This window comes from Callithrix jacchus, chromosome 8 (assembly GCF_049354715.1).
Source record: "Callithrix jacchus isolate 240 chromosome 8, calJac240_pri, whole genome shotgun sequence".
Taxonomy (NCBI): domain Eukaryota; kingdom Metazoa; phylum Chordata; class Mammalia; order Primates; family Cebidae; genus Callithrix; species Callithrix jacchus.
The window spans coordinates 104,468,379-104,490,613 of NC_133509.1; the positions used below are offsets into that span (position 1 = coordinate 104,468,379).

The following is a 22,235-nucleotide window of genomic DNA, read 5'->3' on the forward strand; positions in this document are numbered from 1 at the left end:
TTCAAAACTTAAGTCTACTGTGCAAAGGTGGTAAGAATGATACAAGCGGTTGTTTGGCGGGGTGGGGAGGGGGGCGGGCAGGGGCAGGGGCTGATTGACTATAAAGGGACACGAAGAAACTGCAGGTGATGGAAATGTTCTGTATGCTGCTTTGGGTGGGGTTACATCTTCATCAAAGAAACAACTTAGATCTGTGCATTTTACCATCAAGTATAACTCAATTTTTAAACTTGGGCAAGTTCATAAAGACTGTCTGCTAACTGATCTGGTTCTGGGGCTAGTCATTTGCAAACTTCTGTTGCAATCCGACTTCCTTTATTTCACAAGTGAGAAGTCAGAGACCCGGAGAGGGTCTCCTACCTTTCCCTTCTGAGTGGGGCAAGTCCTGACTGCCCAGAGGCGGCCCAGGCTCCTCGGCCTGGAAAAGCGCGACTGCGGCGTGGTCTGGCGGTGGCCGCTCACTGCGCCTTCTGCACGCCTGGCGGGTGGCGCGGAGCAGGCAGCTGTGCCAGCCTAGCATTTCCACCTGCCGGGAGGAGGCGGTTCCCCGGAGCCGGGCCGGCGTCTCGCTGGCCTGAAAATGAGCGGGTCACCCCAAAGGCCAACTCCGAAAGGAGCGGAAGTGGATGGAACAGCCGGTCCCAGGGAGCGCTGGCCAGGCACGCAGATAAATCACGGACACACATTGCACAGATAGCTCCAGACTGGCGTTGAGTGCCAAATGCCGACACAGGCACGGCTGAGTTCCAGGAGGAGAAAGCCGATCCGATCCGCGCGAGGTGGCGGCGGCGGCGGCGGAGCAAAGGGAAATCCACCTGAGGGGGTGGGAGGAGCACCCAGCCTTGATGGAGACCCTCCCCCGGCGGACACTTCGGGCACTTCCCGAAGTCCTACCGGCCACTCGCCTGTCCGGGGAGGCGCCAGCATCAGGCATCGCTACTTCACGCGGGAAAAGCCGGGCCGCCACAGTTCCCGGAGCCACAGGGACTGCGGTGGAATTCCAGGCCGGGTGTGCGACCCTCTGCCCTCGCTCCGTCCTCTCCTCCAGCCCGAGGCGTGCAGGTGTCTGCAGGAGTGCCTCCGAGCCCCTCCCAAGGGGGACTTGGTCCCCGTCTCCAAGTCGGCGCTACACGCCGAGGGGGACCCCGGGGTGGGGGCGGGGACGCTCTGCGGCCGGGTCCCCGGACCCCGCGACCCGCCGAGACCTTCGGGACGCACGAAGCCCGGCCCTCCAGCCGGCGCCCGCCCTGATTGGCGCCCGCGGCAGGCCTCCCGCCGGCTCACCTGCCACTCCCAGCCAATCGCGGCCACCAGAATTGGGGCTGTCGCCGGGGGGAGGGAGACGTGCCGCGGGCCCAAGGCTGAGCCGCCCTCCCCGCCGAGTTCTCGTCCGGCCCTCGGCAATCCCAAGCCCGAGCCGCCGGCTGCGCGTCCCGCGCCCCCTTCTCGCCACGTCTTACCTCCCGCGCGCTTTGATGCGGCAGCTTTGGGCCGGGGCCGCTCCGCTTCTCCGATCGCTGGGACCCTACCCGACGGCTCCGCCCTCGCCCCTCGCCCTGAGTCCCTGCCAACCCGGGGGAGGTGGGGTCCGGGCCGGGCGCAGCCCCGCTGAGGCAGCATGTTCACGTCCAAGTCCAACTCGGTGTCGCCCTCGCCGTCCCTGGAACAGGCCGACTCGGACGCGCTGGACATCAGCACCAAAGTGCAGCTCTACGGCGTACTGTGGAAGCGGCCTTTCGGGAGGCCGTCGGCCAAGTGGTCCCGGCGGTGAGTGCCCCTTGCGCCCCGAGGGGACCGTGGGGAGAGAGCCCCGGGTCTTGGCACCCCTTTCACCCCCTTCAGTAGCCGTCCTGCCTCTGCCTTCCTGTGTGACCTTGGCGTCACCCCGTTTCACTCTACACTGGCTCCCGCCGGAAGATGTGGACCTTAGTCTGGGCCAGGACAACGGGGATGGGACCCCTGCCCTGGGGCGGTGGTGAATTGTCTATGGAATGAACCTGAGCCTCGAGTGGAAACGTAGGGTGTGGGCAGAAGAGACTGTGGCCGGGCTGGGATCCCAGGTGGGTCAGGTCAGGCCAGACTGAGGCGAGGGAGAAACTCCATCTCTAGCCAAAGATGACAAACATGTCCTCCTGGGACCCCCCACTGTCAATTCCATTGTCTTCACAACCCCTCACTTAGGCCGGAGGACCAGGCCTAGTCTCCCTTCCGCCAACCACCCACCCTTACATGGAGAGGGACCTGGCCCTTCTGAAAGGCTCAGGCCAGGGAGGGAGGAAGGGCCAGGAAGGGTGCTTGTCCCTGGGGAAGTGACCTTGGCAACTCCTCCAGCTGTCCCTTGAAATGATTTTTTTTTAAGTGAGCACAGGGAAAAGAGATTCCAGTGCTTCAGGCAGAAGAGCTGGGAAGGAGGGAGGCAGCTGGAGTGAGGTAGGGGATAGATAGCTCCTGCCAAGGATTGGTCCTTTGAAAGGGATGGTGGGGAGAGACAGGGTAGTCCCAGACATCCTTCAGCACCAGCTGCCTGGTCCCCAACTCAGAGACGACTCCCCAACATCGGTAGCCATTCTTCACTTACAAATGAGCCAGGGAAGTATTGGGAGAAGAGGGGGTTCACAGCCCTGGACTTGCAGGAAGCTCCCAACTGGCTTCAGGTGCTGTGGGCCATTTTCTCAACAGTTTCCACTCTCCAGTCAATTTCAGTTCTGAGATTTACTACTGGTATGGCCTGGAGAACGCAGACCCTGTCCAGTCCTTCCCTGGAGGTGTGACCCTTCCCAGAAACCAGGGGTATCCAGATGCCCCTTCCCCATCCCATACTACGAGTCTGCCCCTGAGCAGACGGGGGCCTCCGGTGTTACTGGGACCACAGATAACGTGGATGTGGTAGTGGGGGATGCTGATGTTCTGTTCTGATGAATAATTTAATGTTTCTAGAAGACTGCAGAACAAATGGAGCCATGGACAGTATCTCACATTTTACATCTCTGGTTTCATGTTGTTTTGTTACTTCTGACAGGTTTCTCTCTGGGATTTAATGGAATACAGGCTCCTTGAGTTCCTCCAAAGTTGAGCTTATCTCTGACTCCCTAAATGGAGGCTTGGAGCAGCATGGAGAGTATTTGGGGAGCTTCCAGGGTTGTGCTATGTGAGCTACAGCCCCTGGGGGCCAGGAGCAGCCTTGTCTGTGCCAAAGCACTTGAGTGGGGGTGGAAGGGCTTTGTGTAGATTCAAGGGCAGAATATCTTCCCCCACTGCCCATCTCTCTTGTGCCTTAGTGGTTCCAGATAGCCAATCTTTCTTTTCCATTGGGTCTGGCTGCTATTCTGGGTCCTGTTAACCAAGACTTCTTTTGCCAGATATTGTCATCTGACTGCATCCCTAGAAAATGCTAGGTGCCTGTGACCCCCCAGGGTCAGGTGTACAGGCCATAGGCCCCCAGCAAAAGCACAGTGGTGGTGCCAAGGAGGCTTGGAGGGGTTTAGTGTCCCCCCCCCAGAGACTCTACATCTTCTCCCTCCACTACCTTGGTCCCCACAGCCACCCAAAAACTACCCTATCAGAATCCAAACAGTATGTATGCTCTGTAAATACAGCTTCAAGTCAAGTCCTCTAGTCCCCCTTCTAAGGAGATAGTTACCTGGGGAGAAATTCCTTTGTCAGAATTCTGGAGCCACCATTGTGCAAAGACTACCCCTCACCTGGGGTTCAAGAAAAAACTAACATCCCACCTGCCCACTCTAGGCCTCTATGCTCTCAGTTCTGGGAATATAACACACACACACACACACACACACACACACACACACACACGCTATTTAGCCTTGGATCAGTGACAGAGCCAGCCAGAGAGGCCCTGGGTATGAGGGAGAATGATGCTCAGCCCCTCTCACTTCCCATCAGGGCCCCCTGGGGCCCACCTTCCCATTTGCAAAGTGGAGTCTCAGGTCAGCTAATTAGTAGCCACAGGAAGACTTGGGGACAGAGCAGCTCAGGGCTGCCACTGCAGATCCTTGCCATTAGGGCGATCGATGGCTGGGGCAGCTGAGGGGAGGGGGCCTGGAAAGGCTTGTTGCTGCATTAATAAAAAATGGGCTGGATAGAACTGGCTGTGGCCGGTTGGGTTCCATAAAACCTTTTCCACTCAGGGTCGGTCTTAGGACCTGTGCCTCCAGCCTCCCCTGCCCAAGCAGCTGTGCCTGCCTAGGATGGGAAGATGCCCTTGAGTTGAAGGGTCAACTTACGTCCTGTGGGCAACAAAAGGGGCAGGGAATCAAAAGCATTAATTAGCAGAGATCAGATAATCTGGGAGAGGTGTCTAGAAGGGAAGGCTGTTGACTGTGTCCTCACCTTGGTCTGTGAGCAGTGGAGACAGAAGTGCCAAGACCTGGCAAAGACCTGGGCAGCGCCAAGACAAAGAGGAAGGGGATGGGAGGTCTCAGCCTCAACCAGTGTTGTATTGTGGGGGCTTGGCCTCAGCCAGTTCTTTCCTGAGATTGAATGCATTTGCCAGCCTTCTATTCCCCCTCCCAAATCCCTCCTGAACACCTCCCAAGGCCAGAGCCCTTGAGAGAAGGACCTACACACTTCCTTCCCGCAGCAGGAGTCCCTATACTCCTCCTCACCCCTCCTTCTCCCCAGGGGCAAGGCAGCAAGTAGGTCCCAAGCCCAGTCCAGCAGCAGCTTACTCTGCAGAACATTAGTGGGTCCCTGACTCAGGGAGCTAAGATTCATGGTGTCCACCCAGTGCCAGGAGAGCCGTGGAGGCAGTGGCCACATGTCCCAAATCTCAGGCCACAACCTGCACAGTGTATAAAGATGATCTGTGCAGATGAGGGTCACCATACCAAAAAGACTGGAGGAGACTTTCTTCCCACAGAGATTTTGACTTTGGCACTCAGCACTGCTTTGCACAGGTGACACCAATGCAGAGCTTTCCCAGAGCAGAGAGATCTTAGCATGTCAGCACCATGGCACCAGGCCCAGCCTTGCCCTGGTGACACTGGGGTTTGGTCTCACATTCTGGCATCCCTGGCATCCCCCTAAGCTGGCTGTGTGAGGTTGTAACTTTTCTGCTGTGGAGGCTGCCTCCAGGACCCTCTTTAAAAAATAAACTTCTATTCTTAAAACTTCTACCAGAGTGGCAACATAAGGTGTGGGTAACAGTGACCAGGTGGCAGATGAGGGGCAGGGATGATCTGCTAATGTGAGTGACAGGCCGGGGAGGGGACAGAGCAGAGGAGCTCTTTCAGCATTGGTGAAGAAGGACTTGGGGAACAGTGTCTCTGCCTCCAGAAGAAAAAATAGTGACCAAATTACTTTCTTCTGAGGATTTCATAGTGTTTTTCACTCTCTGGCTCCTTGTTCCAGAGCTGCTCTCCCAAGCCCACTGATAGGAAACTGAGGCACAGAGGCAGGGGAGGGTGCCTTTTCTGAGTCTCCTCAGATTCCTCTGCACACCACCCTCTCCTTTCTGCGGTGGTAGAATCCAGGTTACAGGGAATCCTTGGGTTAGGGAGATGAGCACACTCTAGGGACCACACAGCTGTAAATGAAATGATGCGCGTCAGGTCAGGCTTCACTGGGGTCATTCGAGTATTTACCCAGGCAAGGTCTGCCAAAGTTAACTGAGTTAATTGTGCAAACAAGTGACACTCTTTCCCACCCAGTCCCCAGGGAGCTGCCCTCAGTGGCTATTGATGTCCTATTTGAAAATGAATCTCACCTGTGTGTGGGCCAGACCTCAAGCTTGCAGACAGTTCATCTTCCTTATCTCCAGGGCTTAAAAATAACAAAGTAATTGCTTCTGAGAGCAGCTGTGGGTGTGGTAGAAACTGAATCTAAGGCTGGGCATGGTGCTCACACCTGTAATCCCAGCACTTTGAGAGGCTGAGGTGTATGAATCACTTGAGGTCAGGAGTTGGAGATCAGCCTGGCAAACATGGTGAAACCCTGTATCTACTAAAAATACAAAAATTAGCCAGGTGTGGTGGTGGGTGACTGTAATCCCATCTACTCAGGAGGCTGAGGCAGGAGAATCGCTTGAACCTGGGAGGTAGAGGTTGCAGTGAGACAGGATGGAGCCACTGCACTCCAGCCTGGGTGACACAGCAATACTTCACCTTAGGAGAAAGAGAGAGAGAGAGAGAGAGAGAGAGAGAGAGAGAGAGAGAGAGAGAGAGAGAGAGAGAGAGAGAGAGAGAGAGAGAGAGAGAGAGAGAGAGAGAGAGAGAGAGAGAGAGAGAAAGGAAGAAAGAAAAGGAAAGAAGGAAGGAAAGAAAGAAAGGAGGGAGGGAGGAAAGAAGGCAGGAAGGAAGGAAGGAAAGAGAGAGAGAAAACAAAAGAGAAAGTGAATTTAGGATTAGAGGCAGCTGCTTCAAGTTCCAGCTCCAGCTCTGCCAGTAACCAATGGCATGATCCAGGCTGTGGCATTTTACCCCACTGGCCAGCAGTATCTCACCTATGGAGTGGGGGTTGGATGGGTCAAATTGTATGCCACAGATAACCACAGAGATGCCTTTAGTCTACTATAACGGAATGGGGAACAAACAGGGGTACAGCTCCAAGACTCCCTGCCCACTTCAAGCAGTACCTCTGCATTGTTATATGGGTATTTTTTTTCTTTTGAGACAGAGTCTCCGGTCACTCAGGCTGAAGTGCAATGGCTTGATCTCAGCTCACTGCAACCTCCACCTTCCAGGTTCAAGTGATTCTCATCCCTCAGCCTCCTGAGTAGCTGGAATTACAGGCATGCACCACCATGCCTAGCTAATTTTTGTATTTTTTAGTAGAGATGGGGTTTTGCCATGTTGGCCAGGTTGGTCTTGAACTCCTGACTTCAGGTGATCTGCCCACCTCAGCCTCCCAAAGTGCTGGGATTACAGGCATGAGGCACCTATTTTATGTTTTACACCAGCAGTCCCCAACCTTTTTGGTGTGCCATTAATGGTTTCATGGAAGACGATTTTAAGGACAGGGAGTGGGGGTGGGGTGGTTTCATCAGGTGTTAGATTCTCAGAGTGAGTGTGCAACCTAGATCCCTCGCCATGCAGTTTACACTAGGGTTTGTGCTCCTATCAGAATCCATGCTGCCGCTGATCTGACAGGAGGCAGAGCTCAGGTGGCAAAGCCAGCCATGGGGAGCAGCTATAAAAACAGAATAAGCTTCACCTGCTCATCTCCTGCTGTGTGACCTGGTTCCTAACAGGCCTTGGACTGGTACTGGCCCAGGGCCCAGGGATTGGGGACCCTGTTTTACACATTACGGTCATCTCACTGTTGTTGGAATAGTTTGGTTAAGTTTTTTGAACCCCCTTGGACTTGATAATCTCTCTGAACTTTAATGTGTCATGACTCATGCATTTCACAGATAGGATTCCTGCTGTTCTGCCATCTTAGACTGGATGCCAGATGAGACGCATAGGCCAGGATGAGCATTTCCTGAGCACACCAGGCCACCCAGAATGGACACAAGGGGCACATACTGGGGGCTGTGTCGTATCCACCTTCCTTCTGCCAGTTCTGAAAAGGTCACTTCTGAGGGCAGTCCTTCTCCAGCTCCACCCCCTACATAGCCATTCACAGTATCCAGGGGGCTCAGAAAGGAGGGAGACTGGCTATTGTGCCTGGGGAAGAGGGGGAAGCCAGGCTGGATGTTCGCCTTCTTGGGAAATGTAACTAGTGTATAACTCACACGTCCACTGGGCTCTTGCTGCCCTCCTGAAGTGAGATAAATTTGGTCCCAAAACCAAATTCTATATCTAAAGTCTAAAATCCATACCAGGGTTTCTGTGAATCCCCAAGAGGCTCTAAACTAGTTTCTTTCTTTATGGATTAATTTGCTGACCAATGTGCATGGTCCTTGTCACACAACCGGAGGTGAAACTCAGCTTCTCTTCCTCAGTTTCTCCAGCCTTCCACACTGCTGGCCTCTCATTCAAGGTATTTATGAGTCTAGCAGCCTATCCCGAAGGGAAACTGTGGCGAAGAGGAGGGCAGAGGAGGTATTTAAATTACAGAAGCACAAACATCTTCAAATTGAATGTTAGCTCCCTGGTAGGCGCCCCACCTCACTGTCACCAGAGATGATGACATCACTCTAGGATAGTCGATGTCTCGACTCTAGGATCATCACTCTCTCTTGACTCTTGCATCCTCCCAGGATCCTCTCTCCTCTGCACTTTCCCAACACTTCTCCTCCCCATTGTCCTCCAGGGTTTTCCCCAGATTCAAATTTATTTCACTCTGTTATACAAGGCCCTTTCTAGCTCCTATTCCTGAACTCAGTGGCATCTCCCAACATTAGAGGGCTCAGCAGAGTGGATAGGCCTTTCTTTAACAATATCTGCCCACCATAGAAGATACTTGTGGGTCTAGATAACATTTTCCTTGGCTCCAGCTGGACTCATCATGAGGCAGTGGTGACCAACAAGGGCTGGTTGAGCCCTTGTTGCATTCAGAGCACTGGCTTGGGGGGCAGAAGATGGGGACAAAGCTAAAGCTTAAGAAAACCCTTCCTGGGTTCCCTAATTCATGTTGGATGGCACCTGTGCCACTCTCTGACCCAAGCTAGAGTCCTGGTCATCGTGTCATCCCAGCTCTGCTCACCCTGCCCTTATCTAACTATTCAATGAGGCTTGCTGATCTGTACCTCCCAATAACTTTAATTTTCCCTTTGCCTGGTTGTGGACTTCCCCATGTCTAAAACTATAATATAACCTTACAAGTGCAATGTTTGAAACTTGCTGGCAGCTCTCCTTGTCTGCAGGAAGAAGTCTAGCATCTTCACAAGGACTGCACACTCTGCCCTGCTCTGTCTCTGGTTTCTTACCTTAACTCACTCCTTACTGCACCTCCCCTGCACCACTGCCCACCCTTTACACTTTCTGCCCATAATGACAGATATATGTTTATGACATTGAACACACTACTCTTTGCCTATGTTGTTCCCTCTGTCTGGAATGGATCTCTCCCCCTTCCATTTCCTCCCAAATTCCCAAGATACTCCTATTCATTCTTCAAAGCCCTGCTTAGTTTTCACATCTTGGGGAGCTCCCTTGGCTGGACCCCTAAAGCATTGATTCCTCCCTGGTCTTCACTCTTCCTGTACCTTATGTAAACTTACAATGTTGCAATATATTATGGCACGTTACAATGTTGCCGTGTACTCTCCTGGAGTGTTGCAAAGTTACAGTGTACCGTAGTACGTCACAATGTTGTGAGTACTCTCCTGGAGTGTTGCAAAGTTACAGTGTACCGTAGTACGTCACAATGTTGTGAGTACTCTCCTGGAGTGTTGCAAAGTTACAGTGTACCGTAGTACGTCACAATGTTGTGAGTACTCTCCTGGTGTGTTGCAAAGTTACAGTGTACGGTAGTAAGTCACAATGTTGGAGTGTACTCTCCTGGTGTGTTGCAAAGTTAGTGTAATGTAGTATGTTACAATGTTGCAATGTACTCTCCTGGAGTGTTGCAAAGTTACAGTGTACCGTAGTACGTCACAATGTTGTGAGTACTCTCCTGGAGTGTTGCAAAGTTACAGTGTACCGTAGTACGTCACAATGTTGTGAGTACTCTCCTGGAGTGTTGCAAAGTTACAGTGTACCGTAGTACGTCACAATGTTGTGAGTACTCTCCTGGTGTGTTGCAAAGTTACAGTGTACGGTAGTAAGTCACAATGTTGTGAGTACTCTCCTGGTGTGCTGCAAAGTTACAGTGTACCGTAGTACGTCACAATGTTGTAAGTACTCTCCTGGTGTGTTGCAAAGTTACAGTGTACCGTAGTACGTCACAATGTTGTGAGTACTCTCCTGGTGTGTTGCAAAGTTACAGTGTATCGTAGTACGTCACAATGTTGTGAGTACTCTCCTGGTGTGTTGCAAAGTTACAGTGTACGGTAGTAAGTCACAATGTTGGAGTGTACTCTCCTGGTGTGTTGCAAAGTTAGTGTAATGTAGTATGTTACAATGTTGCAATGTACTCTCCTGGAGTGTTGCAAAGTTAAAGCCTACCTGGTGCTTTACAATGTTGTGGTGTATGCTTCTGGTGTTTTGCAACTATCTTAGCTCCCCCATTCCCAGTTGTGTGATCTGGGACACATTACTTCTCTATGCCCCAGTTTCCTCACCCATCTCATGTGAGGAGTGAATGAGTTAGCACAGTACTGTTACTAGAGCAGTGTTTAGCACCTAGCACAAAGGAGGAGCTTGATAAACATTATGTTTTTTGTTTTTGTTTTTTGGGGTCTTTTGAGACGGTCTTGCTTTGTGGCCCAGGCTGGAGGGTAGTGGCATGATTATGGCTCACAGTAACCTCCACCTCCTGGTCTCAAGCAATACTCCTCCCTCAGTATTATAGCTCACTGTAACCTCCATGAGGTAGAGTGAGCCATAATACTCCTACCTCAATCAATACTCCTACCTCAGTATTACGGCTCACTGTAACCTCCACCTCCTGGTCTCAAGCAATACTCCTACCTCAGCAATACTCCTACTTCAAGCAATACTCCTACCTCCCAAGTAGCTGGGACCACAGGCACAAGCTACCATACACAGCTAATTTTTAAATTGTTTGTTGAGGCAGAGTCTCCCTATGTTGCCCAGGGTGGTCTGGACCTCTGGGATCAAGTGATCCTTCTGCCTTGGCCCCCCAAAGTACTGATATTACAGGCATGAGCCACCATACGCAGCCAATATTAGCTATTTTTAAAAATTATCGGTTTCTACACTCTCTACTTCTTTTGACTGTCGGCTACTTGAGGTCAGCAAATCATCAAGCTCCAGGGTCCAGCATAGCACTCAGCTGTCCCAGGGGAATCATTCATTCTCTCTGACCTGAGCTGACCAGCAGCTTGCAGTCACTCTGCAGAGATAGCAGAGATAAGCTCTAGGAAGAGAACAAATTCCAGTCATGTGTGACAAGGAGGACCGGGCCTCCCAGAGCACGGCCAGTGGGAACTTGGGCTTTGTCAGCAAAGGTAACTGTGCTCTGAGCTTGCCACTTACTAGTTGCTTAATCTCTCTGTGCCTCAGTTTCCTCACTGGCAAAATAGAAAAAACAAGCACCTTTAAAACTATCCTAGCTCCCCCATTCCCAGCTGTGTGATCTGGGGCATAGTATTTAACTTCTCTTAGAGTTGTTATGAGAAATTTAAATAAGATAAAGTCAATAAACCACTTAGCAAAGTGAGTGTCCTGGAACCTTGTGAATGCTCTTTAATCTGGAAATGAAAATCCTATTTTTTATGATGGGAGAGAGAGGCAGCCAGAGCTGACACAAGCCCCCTACCTCACTCACGCTCTGGGCTTCACCCCAACACATGGGGACAGACAAGGATCACAGCTGATGGGCAAAGCTGCTCCCAGGGCTGATGTTGGGTCTGGAAGGAGGGACGGACTTCAGACGGGGCAGGGGGAAGCAACAGATGCAGGGATAAGCCATGTGTTGGGAGCACAGGGAGCTGGCCAGCTGGGCTGGAGCCAAGAGCTCCCTCCAGTAGCAGCCGTGTGAACACTAATGGAAAAAGAGGTCAGGGGAGACTGCAGCTTATTGCTATTGAGTCTGAACCCAATCATCATCATAATAATTATCACAAAAGTAATCATTTCTTAAATATTTACCACCATGTTCTAAGTCTTTAGGGGAGCATATCCTGATATGCTATCCTGATAGCCCTATGAAATATAGGTATTATTATTATTATTCTCAAGTTGCACAGAGGGGGACCTGAGGCCTAAAGATATTAGGTCACTTGCCCCGGTCATATTGCCGGTCTGTGGCAGAGTTCTCACATTGGCGACCCCAACCTGAAACTTATGGCCTCTGGCCCATCTGTTTCCTGGCCAGGTGCTGGATGGAGCAGCTCCTTAGGCAGTGGCTGTGGGAAGTAGGTGTAGGGACTACAGTCCATGGGTTCCCATCCTGGCTCCACCTCTGCCCTAGGAGTGTGGTGTGGCATACACTATTTTGCCTCTAAGCCTCAGTTTCCTTATTTGTGAAGTGAGAATAATTGAGAATAAAATGCCCAACCCTCCACAGTTGTGACGTGGATCAAATACATGTGGAGCCCTTAGCACAGGAGCCAATGCGTTAGGACAGCTGCAGAAACAGTGGCCATCCCTAGCCCTTGGGCACAGCCAGTTCAAATCCACAGGGCCTGGAGAGAGGTGGCCTCTGGCTTCCAGTCAGAATGAGAGTGTTGCAGAACAAAAGCACTTTGGAAGAAGGGGTGGGAAGAGGAAGTGTTCCTTGGTGCAGGGAACTGGGGTTCTGGGAACCTGCCTGCTGAGAAGATGCTGAGAAGGGGCAGCTGGAATAGCAGGGCTGTCACTGAGATAGATTTGTAAGCAAGGCCAGACCTTTGGGTCCTATAAGTGTGTTTGCCATATGAGCCCTCCATTGGGCAGAACTCATTCCTGCCAGCCAGGCCATCGTCCTCCTCCTCCAGGTCCACGCTAGCTCCCCTCCCTTGGCCCCCACTTCCACCCAAGCCAACCTGGGGACAGCTGCGGCCAGGCTGGGTGTGGCATGTGTGACATGTGGGCCTTTCACAATCCCTACTGAAGTCTGGCCTGCACAGGACAAAGGCTACCCTGAGCATCCATCTTCCTTCCCCTGCCTCTCTCTATGCTGTCCTTCAGAAGCATGAGGAGAAGAAGGGACATGACATTAGGGGACACCTTCTGTGTGCCAGGCAAGTGCTGAGGGCTTTACATGCCTCCATCCACCAGATCCTCTCTTGCCCCCTAACAATATGTGGCAATAACCCCTAATGAATCCCCCTGCCTTTACCCTGACAATCTGTCCTCAACACAGCAGATGAGCCTTTTGCAACGTAAGCCAGGTCCCTCCTGCTCAAAGCCCACCAGTGGCTGCCTCTCTTGCTCCCAGAAAAAGCCAGCTTCTACCGACTTGTGCTGTGACCTTCAGCAAGTCTTGCTCTGCTTCATTTCTGCTCACATAAAATGCAGGGAACATTTCTGTTGTGGCATCATTGTGAGTGGTGTTAAGTGCATTAACAGCAGTAACTTCTTGGAATGAGGTGTGGTTTGTGGTAAGTACTAAATAAATGTTAGCTCGATCATTATTGTCATTACCATAATAGAGTCCTCTGCAATCTGGCCCCACTGCTGCAGCCTCTCAGTTCCCTGAGAGCTAAGCACACTTCCTGCCTCAGGGCCTTTGCACATGCAGCTCCTCTGGCAGAAACACCTTTCCTCCCCTCAAAGATTACCTTCTTAACTAGGCTCTCCCTGAACACCCTCCTTAATATGGTCCCGTGCCCACTCCCAATCCCCCTTAACCTGCTTTATTTTCCTCCATAGCACATATTAGCATCTGGCATATGACATCCCTATGTCTCATTCATTCACCCTCTGACACCCACTACATGCAAGTAGTGTAAGCTCCATGAAGACAGGGATTTTTGTCTGTCTTGCTTACAACTGTATCTCCAACACCTAGAGCAGCACTTGGCACAGAGTGGCAACCCAGTAATTATTTGTTGAATCAATGGAGGAATCTTTACAACAGCCCTAAGAGATGGTTTCCATACCCCCATTGTATAGAGGAAGAAAGGGGACTTAGTAAGGCTGAGAGTTTGCCTCAGGCCGCAGCTTGAAGGAGGGGGGTTGGTGGACACCAGAGCCCTGTGCCCTCCTTGTCATGTGTATAATGATTGTCTGCCCACCCACTTCCCAGCCCTGGCACAGTGCTTTGCCCTAAGTGAGAGGTGCTCTGCAAGTGGCAGGAAGGCATGAAGGTATTTATTTGTTTCAGTCAGCTTGGGCTACTATAACAAAATGCCACAGACTGGGTGGCTTAAACCCTGGCAGTGTATTTGGCCACAGTTCTGGAGGCTGAGAGTCTGAGATCAAGTTGCCAGCATGGTCAGGTTCTGATGAGGGCACCTGTTCCTGACTTGCAGATGGCCACCTTCTCAATATGTCCTTGCATGGTGGAGCAAGAGGAAAAAGAGGGTGAGAGAGACTTGATTTATTTATTTTTACAACAGAGTCTTAGTCTGTCAGCCAGGCTGGAGGCCAGCCTGGAGTACAGTGGTGGTGCCCTCACAGCTCACTGCAGCCTTGAACTCCTAGATTCAAGTGATCCTCTCACTCAGCCTCCTGAGTAGCTAGAACTACAGGCATGTACCAACATGCCCAGCTACATTCCTTTTTTAAATTTTTTTGTAGAGACAAGGCCTTGCTATGTTGCCCAGGCTGGTCTTGAGCTCCTGGGCTCAAGTAATCCTCCTGCTTCAGCCTCCTAAAGTGTTGTGATTATAGATGTGAGCCACTGCATCCAGCCAGGAAGGAGAGCTCCTCCTCCTCCTCCTCTTCTTCCTCTTCTTCTCCTCCTCCTCCTCCTCCTCCTCCTCCTCCTCCTCCTCCTCCTCCTCCTCCTTTTCCTTCTTAGAGTCTTGCTCTGTCACCAGGCTGGGGTGCATTGGTGCGATCTCGGCTCACTGCAACCTCCGTCTCCCAGGTTCAAGCAATTCTCCTGCCTCAGCCTCCCAAGTAGCTGGGACTACAGGTGTGTGCCACCACGCCAGACTAATTTCTGTATTTTTAGTAGAGATGGGGCTTCACCATGTTGGCCAGGATGGTCTCCATCTCTTGACCTGGTGATCCACCCACCTGAGCCTCCTAAAGTGCTGGGATTATAGGAGTGAAAGAGAGCTCTTCTTATAAGGCCACAGTCCTATTGGCTTAGGGCCCTACCCTTATGATCTTTTTTAACAAGTACCTCCTAAAGAGCTTATCTCCAAATGCAGTCATATGTGAGGTTAGGGCTTGAACATACGAATGTTGAGGAGACATACTGGGTCCATAGCAGTATTTCCAAAGCCATTGAGAGGAGGCTGTAGCCCTGGAGACAGTCCCGTGCTCCTTCCTGCAGTGACTATATTCAGACCATGGAATGCATCACTCAGCCCTGTCCTGGGGCCTCTGCAGATTGGCAGGGTGATGAGCACAATCTCATTTGACCCTCAATATAACCACATTAGGTAGTTGTTATTGTCCCCATTCTGCAGGTAAAGAAACTAAGGCTCAGAAAGGAAAGCTGACTTGCCCAAGGACCCCCAACCCCAGCTGGAAAATGTCAGGTCTCCCTGATACCAAAGCCTATGTTCTTTTTTTTTTTTTTTAATTTTTTATTGCATTTTAGGTTTTGGGGTATATGTGCAGAACGTGCAAGACAGTTTCATAGGTACATACATGGCAGTGTGTTTTGCTTCCTTTCTCCCCTTCACCCAAGCCTATGTGCTTAACTACTCTGTGAAAATCCCATGGAACAGCCAGGGAACACCTACCTGAGCCCATAAGGCTGAAGTGGGATGGACCTGCCCTCCAGGAGCCTGATGCCCCGTCCGGACAAGATGCACACACGGCATGGGGCAGTGGGCCTAAGTGTCAAGTGCAGGCTCCGCTAGCAAGTGCTGAGGAAGCCCAGTCATCAGTGTGGGCTGGGAAGGTCACTGGAGTGAGAAGTGTCCCCCTGGCTGAAGAGCAAGAATGAGGGCATTCCAGGCCGAGCCGCACAATCTCCACATGCAGGACCCTGCAAGTATAGCGGGCAGGGGACAGTGAACTCTGCAGTTGCCTGAAGGGCAGATGTGGCAGGAAAGCTGAGAGGTGGGCAGAGGTGCTGGCAGGCCTGGAATGGCACTGAGGTTCTGCAGCAGGTCTTCTTCACGTGCTCTTTCTGTACTGGGGCAAGAAAGACCTGGGGAGAGAGTTGGCATTAGTAGGGTATCAACCCTGAGCAGGGTCCACAGGGCTGTGTTTGTTATATGGCCAGGCAGAGAGGGTCGGTTCAGGTAAAGACAATGGGGCTGGGTGTGGTGGCTCTGCCTGTAATCCCAGCATTTTGGGAGGCCAAGGCAGGAGGGTCATTTGAGGCCAAGATTTCGAGGCCATTCTGGGCAACATAGACCCTGTTTCTGTTTTATTTTATTAGACAGTCTCACTCTATCACCCAGGTTGGAGTGCAGTGATGCGATCTTGACTCACTGCAACCTCCACCTTCTGGGTTCAAGAGATTCTACTGCCTCAGCCTCCCCAGTAGCTGGAATTACAGATGTGAGCCACCACATTCAACTGATTTTTGTATTTTTAGTAAAGATGGAGTTTCACCATGTTAGCCAGGCTGGTGTCAAACTCCTGACCTCAAGTGGTCCACTCACCTCAGACTCCCAAAGTCCTGGGATTATAGGTGTGAGCCACTGCACCCAGCCTTCTATTTTTAAAAGAGAAAAGAAAATGGGTTGGCATGAGGCTCACACCAAAGCACAGAGCTGAGCTTCACCTTCCTCAGATGGCAGCTGCCAGCAGCCCAGGCCTGCCTCACCCAGCAGCAGGGGCCTTAGGAAAGATCATATGGCTGGTGTTACCTTCAGAGATTCACTGAGATCGCCATGCTCAGCAGCAAGCTTGCTTGTTTCTCTCTCTCCTTCTTTCTTTCTCTTTTCTTTTCTTTCTTTCCTTCTTTCTTTCTTTCTTTCTCTCTCTCCTTCCTTCCTTCTTTCTTTCTCTCCTTCCTTCCTTCCTTCTTTCTCTCTCTCTCCTTCCTTCCTTCTTTCTCTCTCTCCTTCCTTCCTTCTTTCTTTCTCTCTCTCTCCTTCCTTCCTTCTTTCTTTCTCTCTCTCTCTCCTTCCTTCCTTCCTTCTTTCTTTCTCTCTCTCTCTCCTTCCTTCCTTCCTTCTTTCTCTCTCTCTCTCTCTCTTTTGTTGAGATGGAGTCTCACTCTTGTTGCCCAGGCTGGAGTGCAGTCGAGCTATCTTGGCTCACTGTAAGTTCCACATCCTGGGTTCAAGTGATTCTCATGCCTCGGCCCCCTGAGTACTTAGATCACAGGCATGCACCACCACACCCACCTAATTTCTGTATTTTCAGTAGAGATGGGCTTTCACCATGTTGACCAGGCTGGTCTCGAACTCCTGACCTCAAGTGATCCACCTGCCTCACCCCGCCAAAGTGCTGGGATTGATTACAGGTGTGAAGCACAGAAGCCAGCCTCACCAGCAAGTTTTTAAGCCCCTTACAAGAGGGCCCATTCAACCAGTGGTGTGCTGGCAAATGTTTAACAGGCTCTTGGAGGAGGGAGCTGAGGCAGTTTTATAGGATTTGACTTGCATGGTGTACATACTCCCAACATGGCCACTATCAAGCTACCAACACCATGTGACCAAATGCAGAGCAGGGAAGAGACTGACGTTGTGGGCTCTTGTGAGCCCATCTGAGCTGGCTCCATCTCTCCCAGAATGTAAACTTTAAACTCTCATATGTGTGCATGCACATACACAGACACACAGACACACTCACACCAGCTTTCAGAATCACACTCTGCTCACATGTCGTCACTACAACAGCACTGATTAGCGGGGCCCTGGAGGAAGGAGCCAGCCACACTGGGTGTCCCTGAGCCTCCAGGCTTTGAGTCCCAGTTGGACCTGCCCCTAGAGGGTGCTTGGTGGCTCATCATAGCTCCAAACATGAGCCCTGGGAGAGCCCCTGGGGCGGGTCCAAATGCTCCACATGTTGGCATTGAGGACATGGCCTCCCCATCAGTCAAAAGCACCAAAGTCACAGAGCCCCTGAGTTAGGCCTGAGTCCCAGAAGGAGGCTGGGGAGCAGCCCGAGACAAAGGGGATGCCAGTGTCACACTGGGGTGTTCGGGGCTGCAGACCTGGCCTCGCTGGCCTGGCATCCCAAACTCATTTGATTGCCAGCCTTCATGTTACTTGCCAAAGACCCATCTTAGCATTTTGCGTCTTCTTACTTTCCTTTTCCTCCTAGAGGAGACCCTCAGTGACTGGAGGTGAGAACTCAAGGGGCTGAAGGTGCGGGGAAGGACCACAGCTGTCCTGCTGTGCAGAGCCAGGGTGGTGCTTTAGCAGGACAGAGGGAGCCAGACCTGGAAGCCAGTAGTGGGGGTCCAGCTGCAGCTTCCCCCGTGCAGGGGTCAAGCTGCCTGTGGGGAGGTCACCAGCCAGCTGAGGCCTTCGTGAGGATGTGGAACTTGAGTTGGTAAGGAAGTCTGAACTGGTGTCCCCATGGGCTCCCATGTGAATCCAGGGCCCCCAAGGGTGCTCTTGTTGTCCCAAGAAGCCTCACCCCTTCTCTCCTGGTTGCCCTTCCTTCCCCATCACCCACTATAGGTTTTTCATCATCAAAGAGAGCTTTCTGCTTTACTACTCTGAGAGCGAAAAAAAGAGCTTTGAAACCAATAAATACTTCAATATACATCCTAAGGTGAGGCGGCCCCTCCTGGGACCACAGCAGGGGAGGGCCCCGTGTGGGCATCAGGGCTCAGATGTTGTGAGGGGCAGGGACTGTCTGCTGTCTTGCTCTGGTCTAGCAGAGAGTCTGGAGAGCAAATCCTCTGGGGACAACAGACCCCCTGCCCCTGTCCGGAGCTGGACCCCCACCCTCCTGTGCCCTAGCCCCTGCCCCAGCCCTTCCTCCTCTCTGAAAGGCAGTTATGGCCTCTGTCCCATGGCCCCAGGGTCTAGCTTCCATCCTGGGGCACTTGGCAGGACATGGCTTTGTCCAGGGACCCCCAGAACCCCTGAGTGACCCAAACTGGATGGGGTGGGGGCCGCCTGTTCTGGTTCTTCTTCAGGGCGTCATCCCTCTGGGGGGCTGCATCGTGGAGGCCAAAGAAGAGCCCAGTATGCCCTATGCCATGAAGATCTCTCACCAGGACTTCCATGTGAGTAGAGCTCTTCTCAGCCTGGGCCCCGCAGGAGCCGACCAGCCTCTCAGGCCCCTTTGGGACAGACCCTCCCCCGCCAAGGCCTGGCCTGGGAGATGGGCATCAGCCCCCAGGGATGTGGGGTGGGTGGTGACAGGGCAGAGCTGGGCCTCCATCACCCTCAGCATGGCTGCCTCTCAGGCACACCCATGGCTCCTCTTCCTGGCAGGGGAACATCTTGCTTGCTGCTGAGTCGGAGTTTGAGCAGATCCAGTGGCTGGAGATGCTGCAGGAGTCTGGGAAGGTGTAAGTCCTCACAGCCAGGAGGGTGACCTGCGAGTCCAGGAGGGGCTGGGCAGGGCTGCCCCTCAACTCCCTGCCTCTCTGCTGGGACCATGGTGGGCACAGGGCCAGGGCTGTGGGAGATGGCTAGGGTAGGTAATAAGAGACAGGCCAGGTTTTAGCGCATCTGTGAGGGGTCCCCTGAGTGAGCTTGGAAAGTATCTAGAGTCACAGGTGGCAGAGGAGGGCACCACTTGTCTCTAACTCTTGGGAAATGTGTTTGATGCCTCCTGACACCCATCTCACCTCCCTAGGCCCATAATTAATTCTAGCAAGGACCAGAGCTGGTACTTTGTAAATTGGGGTCAAGATCACAGAAACCCACAGTCAACCCAGTCCATTTGTACATAAACCACTGCCCTGGCACCTGCCTGGTCAGGCTAGGTCATGCTTTCACTTCAACAAACAACACTGACCGTAGCTCTGTGGCAGGCCTTGCACTGGGTGGTAGACATTCAGCGATGTAAAAAGCCACCCGGGAAGCAATCTCTTCCCTGCTCTAAAAGTGCTGTTGCCCCAGCCCACAGTGGCCCACTTTGCAGCCTTGGCCGGCCTCCAGCTATTGTAACTGATTTGTGCTGGTGGCATGCCCAAAGCCATGGGTGCCAGAGTGAACGCAAGCTGAGATTCTGAAGGAAAAAGGGTGGGCAAGTATAAAATGTATGCCTTCTCTTTCCCCTCCACCCTTCGGCTTTAATGATTTTCTGTTTCTTCCTCTTCTCTCCTCTTTCCCATCTGCCCTCCCTCTCCAGGACCTGGAAGAATGCCCAGCTGGGAGAAGCCATGATCAAAAGCCTGGAGGCCCAGGGGCTGCAGTTGGCTAAGGAAAAGCAGGAGTATTTAGGTTGGCTGGAGGGGTGGTTCCCTAATGGTAGCACTTGGGGACCACGGGCTATAGCCAGGGGCTTGGTAGAGGGCCCAGCAGAGGTGATGGTCTCTCAGGTGGGACTATGAGGGGACAGAGACCAGCTTAGCACCTGAAAGGCTTCCTGGTGCACCTTCAGCCAGCAGGACCAAAGGCAGGAGTGTCTGGTGGTTAAGCGCCTGGTCTCTGGATCCAGCTTCATCACCTGTCACCCGTCTATCAGCTATGTATATCTTTAGGCAGCTCAGCCTCTCTAAGTCTCAATTTCCTCATCCTTAAAATCGAGTTAAAATAGTCCCTAGCTTTTAGAGGATTGGGCAAAATGAGAAAATGTCTGTAAGTGCTTGTGCTGGACATGCAGTAAGGGCCCCATAAGTGGAGTTGATGTTGTTATCCTGTCCTGGGTCCCCAGGGTTTGGCTTGTCCCCAGCACCCCTGCCCCAGACCATTTTAAATCTTGCCATGGAGTTCCAGGCCCCTGTGCCCTTGACTGGTTGGTAAACATGCACTGTTTGAGAGAAGATAATGAAACCGAGGTTTTGCCCTCAGCCTGGGACCCTCTCCCCTCTGCCTGCTTAGGCACTTGGGGCCCCAGGACTGGCTCCCCTATACCTGCTTCAGAACTGCCCCGGCCCCAGGACTCTGCCCTCCCTGCTAGCCAGACATTAGAGCAGGTAAATGGGTGTGGGACTAGCCCCGATGCAGCTGCCCTGGGGATGCAGAGATTGCTTTGAACTTCCAAAGATAAGGCCCCTCATAATCCTATGAATGGAAAAAGCAGGATGATGATGGGGAAGGAGGGTGGCAGCTTCCATCACCACAAGTTGGCCCACCCCCTGGCTGGCAGGGCTGCAGGATCCTTCCTTGGGAGATGCTGGGGGTGACAGTGACCACCTCAGGCACCAACTCCCTCAGGACCTTAGAGCACTTTGTGAATGTGTGTGTGCTTGTTTTGGCAGACAAACTGATGGAAGAGACGGAAGAACTCTGCCTTCAGAGGGAGCAGAGAGAGGTAGGCTCACACCAAGGGGCCCTAAGCAGCTATGGTGTGATGACTCGGATTTCTAGCATTACGGAATGATTCAGGGGAGCTCAGTGCACAGAGGACTTGCTGGAAGATCAGATGGGGAAGAGCAGGGAGGCCAAGTGGGATCACAGTGCTTGCTTGGACTTATTGTAGCTTGTGGGTAAAAAGCATCTTTCTCCTTACCAACCCCTGGAAGTAAAGTGAAAAGGGTGGGTGATCACCTTCTCGAGAAAGAGCCATCCAAAACGTCATCAGCTGTGTCAGTAGGTAATGAACTGTTTGTCAATGATGTTCACAGGGGGCCACAATGTCCTCTGTTATCCAGAGAGGGGCATCTGGCCCCTGAGGGTTATTGGACTTGATGACCTCAGAAGTTCATTTTCTGAATGTCAAAAGTCCAGAGCAGGCTAAGCACTGGCTTGAAGCAGCCAGGAGGGTAAAGGAAACTCTTGCCTTGTCTGAAGGTGGGGAGCCACCGAAGCCATCTTCTTCATTTAGAATCTCAGTGCAAGCCGGGCACAGTGGCTCACACCTGTAATCTCAGCACTTTGGGAGGCCAAGGTGGGTGGGTCACCTGAGGTCAGGAGTTCAAGACCAGCCTGGCCAAAAATGGTGAAACCCTGTCTCTACCAAAAATATAAAATTAAGCCGGGTATGATGGCCCATACCTGTAATCCCAGCTACTCAGGAGGCTGAGGCAGGAGAATAACTTGAACCCAGGAGGCAGAGGTTGCAGTGAGCTGAGATCACACCATTGCACACTCCAGCCTGGGCGACAGAGACTCCTTCTCAAAAAAAAAAAAAAAAAAAAGCACTGGGCTTTGCATGTTCTGAGGAGTCATTACCACATCTGAAAGGCAGGGGGCGATAGTGGGTAGCACTGTGGATTTTGGAGCCAGGCTGTCTATATTTGCATTTGACCTTGACCATGTCTAGCTTTGTGACCTCAGGCAAGTTATTGAACTTTTCTAAATATTCTTATCTGAAAAATGCAGATGATAATAGAATCCATCTTAGGGATGTTGTGAGGATTTAGTGAGATGTTACATATAAAGTGCTTGGCACATAGTACATACTTAATGAATATCTGTGTTTGCTAGCATTATGATCATATTATTAATATAGGCCATCCTGCAAGTGAACAGTCTAAGGCCTGAAGTGGCAGAGTGGCTTGACCAGAGCCGCCTGCAGAGGGAGGGCCTGATTTAGTCCACTGCTCTTTGCCTAGTCCCTTGTCCTTGTCCTCTCTCAGGCAAGTCACAGGGCTGGGGCTATCAGCCTTGGCTCAGACCCTCTAACTTGACT

The 22,235-nt window shown here is 52.0% G+C and overlaps 1 protein-coding gene across 2 annotated transcripts in view; it reads left to right on the forward strand.

Annotated features, from left to right (window-relative positions):
* Positions 1-1,380: 1,380 nt before the first annotated feature.
* Positions 1,381-22,235, forward strand: part of PLEKHD1 (pleckstrin homology and coiled-coil domain containing D1) — a 40,925-nt gene continuing 20,070 nt past the window's right edge. Inside the window, exons 1-7 of one of the 2 annotated variants that reach the window (XM_035260827.3) lie at positions 1,381-1,767; positions 17,799-18,029; positions 18,161-18,254; positions 18,625-18,714; positions 18,926-19,002; positions 19,791-19,882; positions 20,863-20,915. In XM_035260827.3, the coding sequence (XP_035116718.3) occupies positions 18,013-18,029; positions 18,161-18,254; positions 18,625-18,714; positions 18,926-19,002; positions 19,791-19,882; positions 20,863-20,915 (423 nt within the window). In that variant the 5' untranslated portion in view covers positions 1,381-1,767; positions 17,799-18,012. The remainder of the gene's footprint in view (positions 1,768-17,798; positions 18,030-18,160; positions 18,255-18,624; positions 18,715-18,925; positions 19,003-19,790; positions 19,883-20,862; positions 20,916-22,235) is intronic. The other variant, XM_035260826.3, reaches the window with a different exon arrangement.